At 39.3% G+C, this 13,503-nt stretch overlaps 7 protein-coding genes across 7 annotated transcripts; 3 read left to right on the top strand and 4 right to left on the bottom strand. All coding sequences in view use genetic code 12, as the record gives it.

Annotated features, from left to right (window-relative positions):
• Nucleotides 1-35: 35 nt before the first annotated feature.
• On the bottom strand, nt 36-3,836 carry CORT_0B08940 (hypothetical protein; the record flags this gene model as incomplete). The annotated part of the gene is made up of 1 exon (XM_003867985.1): nt 36-3,836. The coding sequence occupies one exon, from the start codon at nt 3,834-3,836 to the stop codon at nt 36-38; it is 3,801 nt and encodes a 1,266-aa protein (XP_003868033.1).
• A 395-nt stretch (nt 3,837-4,231) lies between these two features.
• CORT_0B08930 (hypothetical protein) lies at nt 4,232-5,941 on the bottom strand (the record flags this gene model as incomplete). The annotated part of the gene is made up of 1 exon (XM_003867984.1): nt 4,232-5,941. One exon carries the CDS (start codon nt 5,939-5,941, stop codon nt 4,232-4,234), a length of 1,710 nt encoding a protein of 569 aa, XP_003868032.1.
• Nucleotides 5,942-6,062: 121 nt separating this feature from the next.
• On the top strand, nt 6,063-6,626 carry CORT_0B08920 (hypothetical protein; the record flags this gene model as incomplete). Its single annotated transcript, XM_003867983.1, has 1 exon — nt 6,063-6,626. The coding sequence occupies one exon, from the start codon at nt 6,063-6,065 to the stop codon at nt 6,624-6,626; it is 564 nt and encodes a 187-aa protein (XP_003868031.1).
• Nucleotides 6,627-6,631: 5 nt separating this feature from the next.
• On the bottom strand, nt 6,632-7,177 carry CORT_0B08910 (Trp99 thioredoxin peroxidase/alkyl hydroperoxide reductase; the record flags this gene model as incomplete). The annotated part of the gene is made up of 1 exon (XM_003867982.1): nt 6,632-7,177. The coding sequence occupies one exon, from the start codon at nt 7,175-7,177 to the stop codon at nt 6,632-6,634; it is 546 nt and encodes a 181-aa protein (XP_003868030.1).
• Nucleotides 7,178-7,255: 78 nt separating this feature from the next.
• Nucleotides 7,256-7,828, top strand: CORT_0B08900 (Dcp1 protein; the record flags this gene model as incomplete). Its single annotated transcript, XM_003867981.1, has 1 exon — nt 7,256-7,828. The coding sequence occupies one exon, from the start codon at nt 7,256-7,258 to the stop codon at nt 7,826-7,828; it is 573 nt and encodes a 190-aa protein (XP_003868029.1).
• Nucleotides 7,829-8,415: 587 nt separating this feature from the next.
• On the top strand, nt 8,416-10,659 carry CORT_0B08890 (Spt20 transcription factor; the record flags this gene model as incomplete). Its single annotated transcript, XM_003867980.1, has 1 exon — nt 8,416-10,659. One exon carries the CDS (start codon nt 8,416-8,418, stop codon nt 10,657-10,659), a length of 2,244 nt encoding a protein of 747 aa, XP_003868028.1.
• Nucleotides 10,660-10,908: 249 nt separating this feature from the next.
• On the bottom strand, nt 10,909-13,011 carry CORT_0B08880 (hypothetical protein; the record flags this gene model as incomplete). Its single annotated transcript, XM_003867979.1, has 1 exon — nt 10,909-13,011. The coding sequence occupies one exon, from the start codon at nt 13,009-13,011 to the stop codon at nt 10,909-10,911; it is 2,103 nt and encodes a 700-aa protein (XP_003868027.1).
• Nucleotides 13,012-13,503: the final 492 nt, after the last annotated feature.

Below are 13,503 nucleotides of genomic sequence, written 5' to 3'. Positions count from 1 at the left end.
GACTAAACAGAGATAACAAAGGCAGTATTGTAAGTCTATTGCAACTGCCGTAATTTGACCATAAACTGTAGCAAGTTGGATTCCATTTCGTACTTTTGTTCCGGACTGAACATATTCAATTCCTGATCTGATTTTTCAATAAGTAGCCTCAGTAAATCCACAGCCGTCAATAGCGATGCTGGACCTGCTTCGTTAACTTTTGCTGGAACCGCATCCATTAATGGTACTTGTTCATCGTTTGTCTCATTTATTCCGTTGTGCATGTTTTGGTCGAAAGTCAGGTCAGCTAACTGGAGTTCATTTGATTGACTCTGGCTGCCAAGGACCATATTCTTTTCTCCATCAATATAGTTTTCGATGGCCATGCTGTTCCCTACATTTTTTTCCCCAAGAACACCAGTTCCTTCAACATTTCCAACAAACTCACTTGTTTGTAATCTTTCCTTGCCTTCGTTGCTATAGCTACTAACAAACTCTTCCAGAACAGACAGATGGGGAGATTCAACCACACTAGAGGATTGTTCTTTGGTGTCGATGATACCGGTCAGGGAAGAAATCTCATTTGAATTTCCTTGTTCGCAAGTCAGAATAGTAGAGTCAGAAAGCACGGCAGTGGATAAACCTGTTTTTCGTATTTGCACTTCCCTGCTGCATAGTGGCAAGTGGGAAAAGTCCACTAACTCCTTCATGAAAGTAATGTCCATGCGTAGATATTTGCTGCAACCGGCACCCAAAATATCAATAAGCATATAATCATTTCCCCCTTGCAGGCACTTGAGCCTGAGGTATTGCTCTAGTAGAAAGCAGCATTCAGATAGCACCAATCTGTCCTTCAATATCATATCAAATAGATTCCCACTAATCAAAAACATCTCACTAGCAAAATCGTTCTTCGTTACAAATCCCAATATTTGCACCAATGAGGTCTCAAGACGCCTTGATATAATCCCTGCGACAAAGTGGTGGATTGACTTTGAAGGTGCATTTCGCAATAATAGTAGTACATAATCAGAGACGTTTGTGTTCCATTCGTCGATATGTAACAAGGACAAGCATCTGCATATTTCTTCTGAATTAGGAATGGATACGATTGACTGGATGACCTTCTTCACGAATACTTCATAATTACAACTGACATACTTACAAATTATGCCATAGAATTGCAAATCAATTGTGCTCATAACAATGTTCGATTTGTTTAAAAAGTCAGTAAAAATTTGGATCGTGTCGTTGGGGATGGTAGTTAACTGAAGAACATCGGTGATGAGAATTAAAGCATTGGTTTGATTCAATGATTGTAAAATTAGTTTCAATACTGCGCTTCTTCCCTCGAATGGTAATGTAATTGAAATTTCAATGACTGGCATGTATACATTAATATTACTATCATTCTTCTCACATCCAAGATCACGACTAATCAATAAAGAGGGGTTGAATGAGTCATGCATGACAACAATAACCCTTACAAGAGCCTCTGAACTCACAAGTCGGTTTTCCAATAATTTTTTCAACAACAATGGGAGGTTATCGACGAAGTCATAGGTTGCGGCTGATGGTTTTCGCTCTTTCTTTACAAGTGGCTTTATTTTGTTCAAAAATGCAGTGAAAAGGCTCAATTTTTGTTCAAATTTGATTGAGTCCAACAGCAATAACATAATTATATTTTGCATCACTTTGTCAAAGTGTGTGTGAACGTACCTCGCTGGAGTGGGGTTGATTTGGGTCAAGTTGATGGGATCATTAGATAGTATTCGAACTTCGTTAAAATCCTTCTCTGGATGAGGCATTGAAACTCTGAGAATCGTGTTCAAAACTTCCCAACCCAATTGGTTTGCATATGGGCCCGCCTCCTTTTTGAGGTAAAATTTGCTGAGTATTGGTTGAATGATCCTATCCCATAGTGAGGGCAAATATTTGGCCCACAGCTGTAAAATAGTCGGTCCAAGAATCACATATATGTTGATTAAGAAAATATTGTGAAGCGAGTCGACTACATCTTTTGATAAATCCACCAAAGGAAAGCTATTGAAAACATGCGTTAAGACCTTTACCTTTGACTTCAATGCGTGGGTTGCAGCCACCAGGCTATCTTCTTCAGAAGCATGTGCTTGAACGCAGTCAATACATTTGCGAAACCCATCTAAACCGTTCTTGCATAAGTTGAAACAAACAGCTCTCCAACAAGACAAAGCAATAGAAGTTGCTTGGGGACCCAGACTGAAGCAACAATTTGGTACCTTGATCCATAAATTCAAATCAGTCCATCTATCGAAAGTGTCCTGGCCTGCCAAAAGAGTCAACCCCATCCACATGTCCATGGCTAACTTTTGTTGATCCGCACCTATCAACTCTTCCAACTTGCAAACAACGAATTCACTTAACCTCACATTTTGTAATCGAAGCTGATTCAAGTACCCCGAAAATTCTTGATCTGATGTAAAAGATTTAACTTCATCAGTTATTTGCGACGATAATTTATTCAAAACATACATGTGGATAGGGCGACAATCTAAGAAGCACTTCGCCGCTTCTAACAAGCAATGCACACCAATACCAAGGCATTTCATGTACACCGGATGGATCATGTTACACAAGTTCAAAAGCAACGGTTCAAACCAATGGCCAATGTTTTTAGACATAAAATCGGGAAAATTTGAAATGTAATTCTTCAAACAAGAAAGCCTTTCTGTCACCAAAGATGAGCTTGGAAAGCTATTCACGTTGAGGATTGCAAATAATATTTTTTCAAGAATTTTGTAATTGCCAAATAAATCGCGTTTGCGGCTTGGACTCAACTTGCAATCCTTGATTATGGACAAGTAAGGAGACACAAGTGTTTTGGATATGTTTGGGTTGGAAAGCATCATACATGAATGATCATAAATCCAGTACATATCTTCATTTGATACGCAGTCATTTAACTCGGTACTTGACACGAAAAGGCAAAGAAGCCTTAAAGCTTGTGTCACAATGCGAATCTTAAAAGGGTCACCCTTGGCTGGTGAAACATTCTCCTTATCAAGTTCTGCGTTGAATATTTCCCCTTTAATCTTATCGATGTCTTTGATAATTTGGCTCACGATCGGAAGCGTTCTTTGCTGCTTATTCTCGATATCACTACCGTCTCCCAAATTCACAAATAGTTTAATTAATGTGGTGGGTAGGTTAGATTTGAATATGCTATTTAACGTTGCATATACCTCAAACCTCCTTTCAAACATTTCATCACTCAAAACCGACATGCATCCTTCCACGAGTATTGGTAATCTCTCAGAACCCGACGGTAGCTGAATAATTGTTCCTGGTAGCCAAAATTCAAAACTTTTGGGGTTATTTGGCTTTGCTTGGTTTGAATCATCCCAAAATGAAGTGTTGTTTGGATCTGAAGCACCATTCAAGGTATTTTCGTTACTGGGCTTTAATATGGAACGGATTGGTGAATTGAATCTCTCTGGTGTGCTAGGTGAGTCTGAAACCAAATCATCCGAAAACAAGACACTCTTGCTCTTTTTAAGAACGTGTTTCTGCTTGGTGGGAGTTGCAACCTGTAGACCATCACTTTGCTTGATTGGAGATGAGTTTAGCTCCAACGTCGGCGACTTTTCTCGTATAACCTCATCTTTTGAAGAAGTGAATTTGTTCTTTCTGTTAGCTCGCCTCTTTGCGCCTATCAGCAAACTGTTTTGCTTTTTCGGGGAGTTAGTCCGTGTTTTCGAATTGCGGGCTGATCTTCGGACAGGCGCCATTTCTACGGATATGAGAAAGTATTCTGAAAAATGGTTGCAATTTGGTTTTCGAAGAACGTAGAGATGGATTATAAAGTCGCACAAACGCATAAAAATTAAATTCCTTGTCGCGCAAATCTAGCACGCGTTTCTGTGACGTGTAAGGATTACAAATGTCTAAGACGACAGAGTAATAGCATCCTACATCCAGAATGTATTGTTTGCAATTGAGAGTTAAACATCCCTCATTTTCTTGAGTAGCTTGTACAGCATGACGACATCGGGTCCATTATATTTTCATGTATGCCAAATTGGAATCTGTTCCAATACTAGAGCTATTTAATCAGCTTGTGAAGTACTCGGCCCCACTGCCACAGGGAACTGCAGAGTGGGAAGTGGAACAACTTTGTATCATTTTTACATTCTAATATTGCAAAAACGGGTTAAAGTATCAAGAAAATTGTTCATTTTGCTATGTATATAGATAGAATATGTTTATAACCACATCATTTAGTTGCCAACTTTCTTTTCCATCTGAGTAATTTCCATGAATAAGCGGACTTCCTGTCCTTCAAGTCATCATTGTCTCCCTTCTCTAGCTCCTCTTTTATACCGTTTAGCTCCTCCGTTGCCTTTTCAATATCAAATTTTGCAGTTTGCTCTAAATTTGCTAATCCTATTTCTGTCCTCATTTTCTTTGATACTTGTGGTGTTACAAAAGTGTTGAAACTTCTTTTATTCTTATATGGGTACAATTTCTTGAACGCATCCTCTTGGGCATCAAGTACTTCAGGTTGCAAGAGCTTATTAACAAAGAAACCTTGGTTTTGATCATCCTTGCCATGAAGCAACCATCTCCACCAAATTCTTTCATCGAGTCCTAAATGCAAAAACAAAAATGGCAACGAGGCATCGATTCCTTTCAATAGTGAGGGTAGTTCAGTTTTAATTTGTATGTATTTCTTAACTGTACTAGCCGCTGGCGACTCTTCTGTGATGTGTTTTGTAGTAACCGGTGCACCAATATTTTTCATAAATTCGCTTTTATTACCTGGCGTTAATTCAACGTAAAACACTGACAAAATATAGATCATCAAAAGATATTGCACTCTTATCTTTGAAAGTTCCATTTGGTGATAGAAAAATTTATAATCTGCATTTTGGGTCTCATCCAACTTGGAACCCTTTTCGAAGCTCGACTCAAGGTAACTCTCAGGTACATACTCCCGTTGTAGATACTTTTGACGCAAGTATTCTTGCTCAGGTTCACTTTTTGGCTCCAAGAAGCGAAATTGTTCGGGGAGAGGACTCTTTGCCCTAAATCGCAGTTCTTCTTCAACTAGTTGTCCGTATACTCTATAGATCTTTTCAGTCATCTTATTGAACTCCATTACATTGCTCTTTTTAAGATAAAATAACGGATCGTTGAACATTTTTTGTATATCAAGCACATCACTGATAAACACGTCTTTAGTTCGTATGTGAGGGGGGATAGCGCTGTGAATATGAAAGTACTTGTTAAGACCGGTGTTGTCATCAATCGCAAGTAACTCAGTCATAAAAATTCGAACTCTAGATTGGAATCTATCATTGAGTGTATCCTTCATTGTTGTATCGGTTTTCATTCCTGTAATCAGCGTATTGTATTTGTCCGTTAGCGAGTTTCCAAGCAGAAGAATTGCAATTCTTTCTCCAAAGCTATTCTCGAATAATTTACCTTGAATTGTGGGTAATCTTGCCTCCACAAATGACCAGAGGGATTCAACCTGACTAGTAGAAATTGAAAAAAGTTGATTCAGAACTACTTCCAAACAATAGTAGAACGTAGTTTTTGCTGTCTTGTCCACCTCAATGGCTAGCCACAACAAATAGTCCAATACAAGGGCTATTTTCTTTGTTAGTTGACTGTCTCCACTTTCAACGTCAACTTCAATGAAAGACAATAACACTTTTTGAAAGCTTGTACTCAATATTGTCTCTTTTAATTTGCTATATACGGAATCATTGAACTTTTTGATGTCTTCTTCTTCAAGATCTTTTGGTTCTTCAAACTTGAATTGGGCTTCGTCGAGAGTCAACAGGTCAACTGTTGCATCCTTATAGTTTTCAAATGTGTTCTCGTAGTAATTTTTGTTATATCCTTCAAACTCCTTTTCTATGACTGTCTTTATAAGCTCCACAACTTGTGTCACTTTTACGCTTAAGGCCTGATCCATGGTTTCTTACGATAGATATTAGAGAAAGATTTCTTAAAGAAAAAAAAATTGTAATTTGAGCTTCGTAGTGCCAAAGGCACTATGTACAATAAGTCAAAGACAAAAGCTTGCAGAGTAAATCATGCTTTCGATCCAGTCGGTACAATCGTTTCGGATCCCGCTTAGGTGTCTCTATCGTTTATTTCTCCGACCCCACTCCAATTCACCAGAGATTCAAAAATCAAAAGAATGGCTAAAGACCTTTGAAAGCTCACAAATTCCAAGACACTTGTTTAACATCTCCTACAGCAGATCATCAGGACCTGGTGGACAAAAGGTGAATAAAACATCCTCGAAAGCTACTGTTGCTTTGGAAGAAGGTGAGTGGTTGCAAGGTTCCACGTGTTATTGGATACCTTCTCCCATACGGCAACAACTTCAAGAAAGGCCAATTCGCTACCAAACAAAATCTAAAGGTCTTTTAATTCAATGTGATACGAGCAGGAACAGAGACCATAACACTGAAGAATGCTTTTCGAGGCTTTTGGAAGAGATCAAGTCCAAGGTCTATTTCCCAGGCGAGGTTAAAGAAGAGGATAAGGTTAAATGGATTCAATTAGAAGAAGACTTCAAAGAGCGAAAGAAGTTCAATAAAAAGAAACAATCAGACAAAAAACGAAACAGGACTAAAAAATTTGATCTATAAAGTTTCTAAAAACTTGATAAAACCTTGGTGGCATCCGACACATCAACTGAAGTGTTGTCGGGTTCAATGAAAGTTTGTTTGATTTTACCATCTTCAATTAATAAGGCGTATCTCTTTGACCTCTCGTTTCCAAAGACTTTGCTGGCATCAAATAACAAACCGAGCTCTCTTGTAAATTCTCCGGTGCTGTCAGCCAAGAAACGAATCTGAGCTCCATCATCCAACAAACCCTCTCCCCATGCTTTAGTAACGAAAGGATCGTTAACGGCTAGGACATAGATGTTATCAATGCCTTTGTTTTTGAATTCACCAGCACTTTTAATGTAGCCGGGTACGTGCTTCTGTGAACATCCTGGGCTAAAAGCTCCTGGCACCCCCACGAGTAGAGACTTTCCCTTCTCAGTTTCTTTTGCCAAATTGACGTCATTTCCGGGTGAGCCTTCAAAAACTTTGGTTGTAGGAATTGCATCACCAACAGCAGCGTAAAATCTATACGACTGTTTGAAATAGATTGAAGATTGCCTAAATACGGGTCTAAGGAGATGTTGCATGATTAAATGTTGTTTTGATTGGGATAAAAAAGGGAGCCGCAACTATGTAAATTTATAAGAGAGCTTTTGTATGCGAAAATGCAGAAAACCTCACAGAACGCCGCAGTTTTCCAAATTAAGCAAAGTTTCTGTCTTGACGAAATTTTCACTTCCGATAAACGCCCCACAACAATGGCTGCAGCTGATACCACAATAAGTCAAGAACAAATAACAAGGGACGATGCACTCAAGTTATATACAAGTGCGCTCAATTTCAATGTGATTAGTCGCTACGATCCTGCAATTAAACAATTAGTTTGTCACACTTCACATTGCGTCCTTTACAAGTTCAATGAAGAGTCCGAAGAGTGGGTCAAGACGGATTATCAAGGTGCTTTAGCCTTATATGAGAGAAGTACTAGTGCCGGTTCTGGGCAAGAACCATCCCCTGATTCTCATCTACAGCAACCGTTCAAGTTTGGTATTATAATATTAAATCGTTCCAGCCCTGAATGCTTCTCATTGGGTATTCTACCCGAATCTGGAATGGAAGTTGAGCTCAACGATAATTTAATTATCATTAGAAGTCTATCTGGAGAAATCTATGGCTTGTGGCTATTCAGTGGGGAAGAAAGGGAATCATTGTATAAGACGATACAGTATTTAGTTTGAGATCATAAATCTGCATCGTACATCTGTAAAAAAAGACTTAGCCTTTATTAATTTGGTTTGTAATACAACCCTACTTAAACAATATTGTAGATGTTTGATGAAGCAAAAACCCCTGTTGTCAATCAAAAAAAACTAGTTGCAATGATTGCTTCACAATGAATGGAGCTACTGTGTAAATAATGATGTCATAGTAGTGACCTCTGTACAACAAATTAACAAGTCTATTAGTACTTCACCAGCATACCCAAAAGAAGAAAAGCTTGCTAAGGTCTTTGTCCTTTGAGTAAATTTAAGAAGATCGATAAGTTGAACTGTGCAGTCAATGAACAGAACTTAGACTACGGTGTTTGGAAGAGCCAGAAGCACCAGACGACTAAGATTACTTTACGTACAGAAATATGATGTAGAATTTTTCAAATCCTGGATAGCTGTGACAAGTTGCATCCCAAATTCATGAAAATCTAAGTCTCTGATCACGTGTCGCGCTGAAGCTTTGGTGGAGGAAAAAAAAAGACATTCATATCTTTTACCAAGGTAAGGTCCAATATAAATATTTCATCTTATTATTTGATCTTGAATCTGGAAGCATGGCCAATTTTGAACTCTCAAATGGTGGTGGTAAAACTGTAGCTCCCAATAGGAGTCCCCTTAATTTGAATCAAAATCAACATCTGGAGCTGAACCTACCTTTAAAAACTCAGGTCTTACAACAGAAACAACAACAACAGCAGCAGCAGCAACAACAACAACAACAACAACAACAACAACAACAGCTGTTAAAACAAAAGATCAACATCCGGAATTATCACTTTGCATCCACTACTGAAGAAATACTACGGAAATATTCAAAATATCCAGCATCATTGAGTTTGCATATCTTCGACAACCACTACCGATTCAATAATTCGCAAGATTCTCAAATTATACCCAAAACATCTCCAATGATTAAAAGCTTCATGAACCATGTGTTGAAGGAAGAGATTCCAGTGGAATTGAGCGAATTATTGAAGGACTTCTCGATCAAATCCTATGATGGTTGTCTCATTTTGCAGGTCTATGATCATCGAAATATGATTGAAACATCTACATTCAGACCAAATTCATCTCCATCGAAGGATACAAAAAGTTCCCCAATTATTGTTTCGAAACCAAGAACCTATAGGATACTACTCAGGCCTTCGCCACTATCGCTTTACTATGATTTATTATATCATACCGATTCAGCATTGACAAAATTTACAGACACATTGTCATTGCAAATGGAGTCCGAAATTTTGGCTTTGACAAACAGGGAGTTGGATCTTTCAGTGAAAGTTAATCCTTATCAGTATGATTACTTGAAGCCTGACGTGGAGGACGCATCTGAAATTGGTAAAGGAGAAGTCAACTTTTCTCACAGAACAGGCATCAACGTTTTTCCTCGCAAAATTCATCAAGATGAAATGGTTTTGCATAAATCATCCGAATACGAAGAGTTAATGTTATTGTTGTCGAACAACAATAGACGTTTTGAGGACACACAAGAGAAGAAGTTGGTGATTGTACCCCCAGCAATGCCAAGCACCTCCACCACTCTGTCCATCACAACTCCGTCAACCAAATCTATAAGCAAAGAAAGCTCTGTTGGAGCTGACTCAAAGGGTAAAAAGAGTGATAAAATTCCAAGCTCATCTACCATCCCTACGACCGTTGCAATATCTCAGAATCCCGTGAGAACCTCTGGTCAGTTTATGCGTTTGAGATTGATTGAAGAAATACGGAAAAAGAGGGAGATTGAAAAGAACCAACAAGAGGCGAAAATACAGGCGCAAGCAAATTCTGTGCAAAGCGATATGGTGCCACAGTCTGGTGCTATTCTTGCAGAGCCTTCGGTTGCATCGGCAAACAATGCAAACCAGCCTCTTGTTGAAACTCAAATTGGTGACAAAAGGCAACAATCCATGTTATCCCAAGCCGGCAAACGTGCTAGGAAGGATATGAAACAAAATCAGTTATCTGCCCCTATTGCGTCTCCTGCTGGTACAGGTGGCACTGTTGGATCTACAGGATCTCAGATACCTTTTATGCCCTCAAACTCCAATTCGCAAATACTGTCGATAAATAATACCCCCTTAATGGCAAACCCAGTTCCGCCGTCGCAACCGAATGCAAGCCAAATGCCGACCCCGCAACAAATACCAATGGGGACGCCAAACTTGGGACAGGGTGTCTTACCACAACAAAATGTACCTCGGCCGCCTTCCTCTATGGTGCCTCACAATATACAGCCATCACCCCAACCACATTTGCAACACGCGCCGAACCAGCCTTCTTTGCAACAACAGCAACATCAACAAATTTTTCAGGGTTCATTGACCCCGGAAGAGCAGCAAATATTTAAGCAAATTCAACTGAAAATGAATGCATTGGCAATGATGAGCCAAACAGGTGTTGCCCCCAATGGTCAGCAATTGACCCCTCAACATAAACAGCAGGCAATGCAGCAGGTTAAGGTTTTGCAACAACAATTATTGCAAAAATTCCCTGTGTACTTTCAAAGATTGAGGCAATTTCAACTTTACCAGAAGCAGAAGCAATTACAGCAGCAACGAGCAGGAGTGGCCGCCGGAACCATTGGTGATGGTGGTGGCGCTAATATGAATAATCAGTTCAATAACAACTTACTACAGCCCCAGCATCAGACTCAGCAACAGCATTTCACGAATCTGCTAACACAAGGTGTTGCACCACCCATGGCAAATCCTCAACCGGTAAATGCCGTCTCATCCGCTCAGTCCAGTGCACTAGAGCCTAAAAAGAAAAGAGTGTATAAGAAGAAAGCAGCAAAATGAGAATCTCAATGATTCCACATCTGAACTCATATTGAAATTTGTCGATTTGTTTAGAGGAATGTACTGCTTGCACGTAGCCTTTTGGTAGGGAATAACATACTTGACAAAAAAACTTGAAATCAAACTCATGTAACCTAAACACCCCTCCTACAGCTAGCTAACAGTGAAATAAATACCTTCAGTCTTGAAAATCGTGACATCGGGTCAAACCTATTAATCCCATAAAATCGCGTTATTAACACTCAAACCCTAATTCTCTTCCAATGTTGAACCATAAATACCAAGGGCTGTAATTGTAGCAGCTACGTAAAACAACCCTTTTACAACCTCCTTGAAAATAGTTTTGAGCTTGGAGTCTTCACTAATTTGCTTCTTGCGTGGTGGCATCTCAACATCACCTTCGTTGTCGATACCATCGTCAAACTCCTCTCCCTCAACCGTATCCTGATATGATCTTTTCCTGGTATTTTCGACCCTAAGTGCAACTACTGGATTGTTCACTTCAGGGCTGTCGAGATCCACATCACTTCTCACCATCGATTGGGTAATGTTGTCATGTGGTGCTGTCTTTGGAAATCCAAATTGCACGACTGATTCTAACATCTCCGTATCTTCCCTCTGTTTGGGAGGTATGAAGGAGCTATGTCCTTTCTCACAATAAAGGACCTCTGGATCGGAGCAAACGCAAACGGAGTCTTCATCAGAATCCAGAATATCCCAACTGTTTGATATATGAGAGTCACAATCGTGACACCCAAGACATTCGTATGAATGATTATCTGAGTCATTATGATCAACTCCCTTTTTGCGTGGACGAAGCATTTGTTTCTTGCCACAGTAACAATCTTCGGGATCAGAGCATACACAAACAGATTCATCTTCCAGACTTGGACCCTCGAAAAAAATTTCTAAGGAATGCCCATGCTCATCTCCGTCCCAATCAGAGCTCAAATATGAGTAATCTGAAGCAGTTTGATCTTCTTCTCTGTGACAGTCACAAGAAAATTCGTAGTCTTCAGCGTCAGAGCAATTATGCTCACATTCGTAATCTGTGACGTAATCGTAATCAAGTTTGCCCCTAATACCATCACTATTGTACTTTTCATCTGAATTTTCAGCTGGCGAACTATTCTTCCTCAATGGCTCTTCCAAGTGGCATGTTTCGGGGCAATTTCCAATGTTGGAAAGGTTGGAATCCGAAAGAACAATTCGATTCTCTGAATTTACTTCTTTGGTATCAAGTACCTTGTCGCCTACGTTTACTTCAGCATCCTCCTCATCATAAATCTCTTTGCTGTTATAATCACTTTCCATCTTGTAAACTTCATAAACAATTTCGGATTCGCTCGGAGGCTCATCATCATCTTTGTCCGCTTCAACATTATTTCGAGAGATATCAGCGTGATCAAGGTCATTTTCTCTGGGGGTTGGAGGCTGAGATGTTGAGCCTACATCATCAGAGTGATTTTGGAGGTTCGTCTTCTTTTCATCAATAATTGATCCCAATACCAGGCCATCTTCCAATTCAACAAAGTCTAATCCAGACTCATCTTGAGCACTATCAGCCAGTTGAATTCCCACTGTTTCGTCATTTTTGCTGTTGATCTCAACGGGTTCCTTTGGTGGAAGTTCTTCAATAATGATTGATGGTTCCACTGCACTTTTCTTCCCCAAAAACCCGTCCATATTCTCTTCGTGGTCTTCATCAAGATCAATGACAGTGAAAGACGACTTCTTCTCATCTTGTGTCGTGTCATTTGCGTGGTATTCACCTTTATCAATTTCGTCAACGTCGTTATTCCCAAATTCAGTACTCTCAAAGGCTGAAAGATTAGTTACTGATCCCTCATTTGTCAACTCATAGTCATGGCTAGCTTCGGTGGTAGTACAAGGCACCAATTTAAGCACAGACTTGTTTATCGCAACGTCAAACTTCATGCTAATTTTTGGCAGATCAAATTCACTAAGAGGAATGTTTTTGTGTTCCAAATCAGTTTCAAACTTCTTGAACACCTCTCTAATTTTCAGTGATGGTTTGGACAAGATGAACCCTAATGTATCTTTATCCTTCAATGGCTGTCTGACATTGTGTTTGATGACCGCATCATTGATAATAGTACCAAAGGTAGAATTGGTGTCTTCAACGGTGAATCCCTCATTCTTGTCGTACCGAACTGTGGCGTGTTGTTTGGATAAGTGTTTATTTTTAAAGTACAAGTTCGTAATCGTGGACACGCGGTCCCCACCTTTACTAGAAACCCTTCTAACGTGAGACTCCTGTTGGTCCTGAAATAATACAATACGTTCGTCTGAAATCATTTCGGAGGCGACTGTGCGTGACAAAACACTCATTCAAACGAATACAGTGTAAAATGAGTATAGATTAATGTGATCAGCTGGGTTGTAACAATAAGCTCAGATTATCACTATAAAGAAGGATTATTAAGTGTGTATGTTGATAAAGTCCTAAGCAATGTAAAATAAACAAGGAATAATAGAGGATAGGAGAGGAATTAATGCACGCAGTGTGATTATTGATTAAGGATATTATAGAGAAAAAACAATTTTCCTCCTTATCCCTTTTTTTATCCCTCTTATCAGTTTATCTGTTCTTTTTAGGCCTTTTTGGCGTTTTATGTACACATCAAAGAACACCAACATTAGACTGTCTCACCACTTTGATTTTGCCGTATGTCGAGTACAATAAGAACTATTTTAACCAAATCCTTACGCCCAATTTCTGTAAACTACATTCCCATATTTCTTAACAGAGCTCTATATCAGTTGAGACTAAAGTGGTCGTGTACTTTTGTCAGCTTTAGTGACACTAAAGATAAGCGAAAG

Source organism: Candida orthopsilosis, assembly GCF_000315875.1.
Source record: "Candida orthopsilosis Co 90-125, chromosome 2 draft sequence".
NCBI lineage: Eukaryota > Fungi > Ascomycota > Pichiomycetes > Serinales > Debaryomycetaceae > Lodderomyces > Lodderomyces orthopsilosis.
Note: the sequence above shows the minus strand (reverse complement) of the source record. Positions and strands in the feature narration are given on the sequence as shown.